At 33.2% G+C, this 2407-nt stretch overlaps 1 protein-coding gene across 1 annotated transcript; it reads left to right on the top strand.

The window, feature by feature from the left end:
* Positions 1–459: 459 nt before the first annotated feature.
* BDCG_17642 (uncharacterized protein) lies at positions 460–1282 on the top strand (the record flags this gene model as incomplete). Its single annotated transcript, XM_045426736.1, has 2 exons — positions 460–609; positions 1274–1282. 2 exons carry the CDS (start codon positions 460–462, stop codon positions 1280–1282), a joined length of 159 nt encoding a protein of 52 aa, XP_045282298.1.
* Between the last annotated feature and the right edge of the window lie 1125 nt (positions 1283–2407).

Raw genomic sequence — 2407 nt, 5'->3', positions numbered from 1 at the left:
ATCAGAGAATAGGCTGATATGAGTTGATTATTCTGAAGATATTAGTCAGAACAGATGTATCTACAATATTAAATTTAATAGTCATGAAAAGTTCCTTAGTGTCTGTGAATATCATGACTTTGTACACAGTAAAACTTATAATGATTTCTTCTAAGAACAGAAAAATCAGTGTCAGAAAGAAAAGATGAAAAAGAAAAAGACTTATGATTTTGATACTGTTAAGAGAGGGAATAATTCTCTGATATAAATGAATGATTGCTTCATCATGAATATTTAAAATGAATATAATAATCAGTGTCTGTGACCAAGCTTCAGATAGTTGTGTCATACACTATCTTTGTACAATAAATTGTTCTGAGAGTTGACAAGAAGGGTGAGAGTGTACACACTGAGAGACATAATTCACTGAGTCTATGCAATATCTTCTTGAAACAGGGAGAGCTAGTAATGAAGGCAGAGATGGCAAAACCAGGAGTAGCAGAAGTAGAGGTTGCAGGAACAGAGATAGTGAGAGCGGGAGAACCAGACACAGAGACAAGTGTAGAAGATTTGAGAGCAGCAGAGGAAGAAACAGAGAGAGAAGCAGCAGAGAAAGAAGTAGCAGAAGAGGTAAGAAGAGATGTGAGAGACTCAGTCACACATGATATGAGTAATTCCTTCATTATTACATTCTTCAAGTTCTTGATTAAGGATTTCACATCAGGTTCACTATTATCAGCAGACATGAATCTGTTAATATGTGAAGATTCTACATGAATAAAAACAAACATATCAGCATCTGCATTCATGTAAAATTATGTCAGAAAACACAATCAGAAACCTGCTGAGAAGAAGAAACAGTCAAGAGTATATAAAGAGATGAAGAAGATGTGTTATTATTCATGATAATACATCATTCTGATGATTGTTAGAAGATAAACAAGTTCTGATCACATTTCACAATGTGTTACACTTACTGCTAATGAACTGCCTGATATGAGTACTATGATAACACTTGTTATGAGAACAGAGGGCCATTGCCAGAAACATGTACAATGTGATAGATGAACAGATAGAAAGAGTTGAACAGAAGAAGAGATAGAAATCTTGAATGATGATGACATTTGATGATAATGAAATGAAGAAGATGATTGAAGAATGAGAAAAGTTAGTGAATGAGTGATATAATATAGTGAAAGTTTCTTTGTAAGAGCATATGCAGAATGCTAGCTGAATCAGAAATAGGTCACACAATTGTGAAATGCTAGTGGTGAGCTAATCTGCATGAAGCTAGGGTGTATGACATGGTCATGTGAGTGTGACTGAATCTGGTGGGGGAGGATGTGGTTCGGAAGAATGTACAACTGTTGGATAATACCGCGGCTGCTTCCGAACTACTAGCGTACGCGTATGAGTGTAAAGGGGCCATAGCGGCCGCTAATTAAATTAGCGTACGATATTATAATATATAAGAAGCCGGCATACGCCTGTAATCGTACACTGGCTTAAGAAACCTTTGAATGACATCTCAATTATTTCCAGGCTGAATACTTCAGCATAACTGAGAGAGTGAACACAGCTTTGTAAGAGATATCTAGTCACACACATAGATAATCAGCTCTCAAGACTCTGTCACAATTATATACACTCTGATGTTTAGCTTCTCTGAAGTCTGTGTATTTCTGACAGTCTTCATATCAAATATAATAATTGTCTATATCACAGATATAATACTCTCAGCTTCTTTCAAGAAGGAAATTAATAGTTGTGAGAGAATTGAGTATTATAAATATTAAGAATATAAGTATGAGTTTTCTTTATTTTTTCTTTATTAATCTCTAAATTGTGTTCACAGCCCTGTTTTTATTTTCTTATTTTTTAGCTTTAATGAGAGTATAATTTCTTCTTCTCTTATATACATCACAGACTGTTCATCTCAGTAGAAACTTATTATCTTATAGACTAGAATTTGTAAATGACAGTGTTAATATCTTTATTATAATCAGGTTCTTAGCAAAGATCACATCATTCTGACTTATCAGAATTCACAGTATAAAAGTCATGTCTCAGCTTCTGCAGATATCTTATCTACTCAGATGATTCTCAAGTGAACTTATTTATTTTATCAGAATACTCTTATCACTGAATCTTGAATCAGAGCTTATAATCTCACTTCTCTGAGTCAATAATTTCTTTAATCTGATATTCTCTTTCACTGTCTAGTACTTCATAGATAGAGTAATATATCACAGAATTCTCTTCTAAGAATTTCTTATATTCACAGAGCAAAGAGACATAAAAAATATTATATATCTACAACTTAGATAACAGTTTCAATCTGTAAAACTATGAGCTAACTTTGTTCATAATCTTATAAGACTCTGTCTAAGAGATTCAGCTTCTTACTAGATCTTTATATGATAATGTT

Source organism: Blastomyces dermatitidis (genome assembly GCF_000003525.1).
Source record: "Blastomyces dermatitidis ER-3 genomic scaffold supercont1.9, whole genome shotgun sequence".
Classification (NCBI taxonomy): domain Eukaryota; kingdom Fungi; phylum Ascomycota; class Eurotiomycetes; order Onygenales; family Ajellomycetaceae; genus Blastomyces; species Blastomyces dermatitidis.
This window is presented reverse-complemented; position numbering and strand designations above follow the sequence as displayed.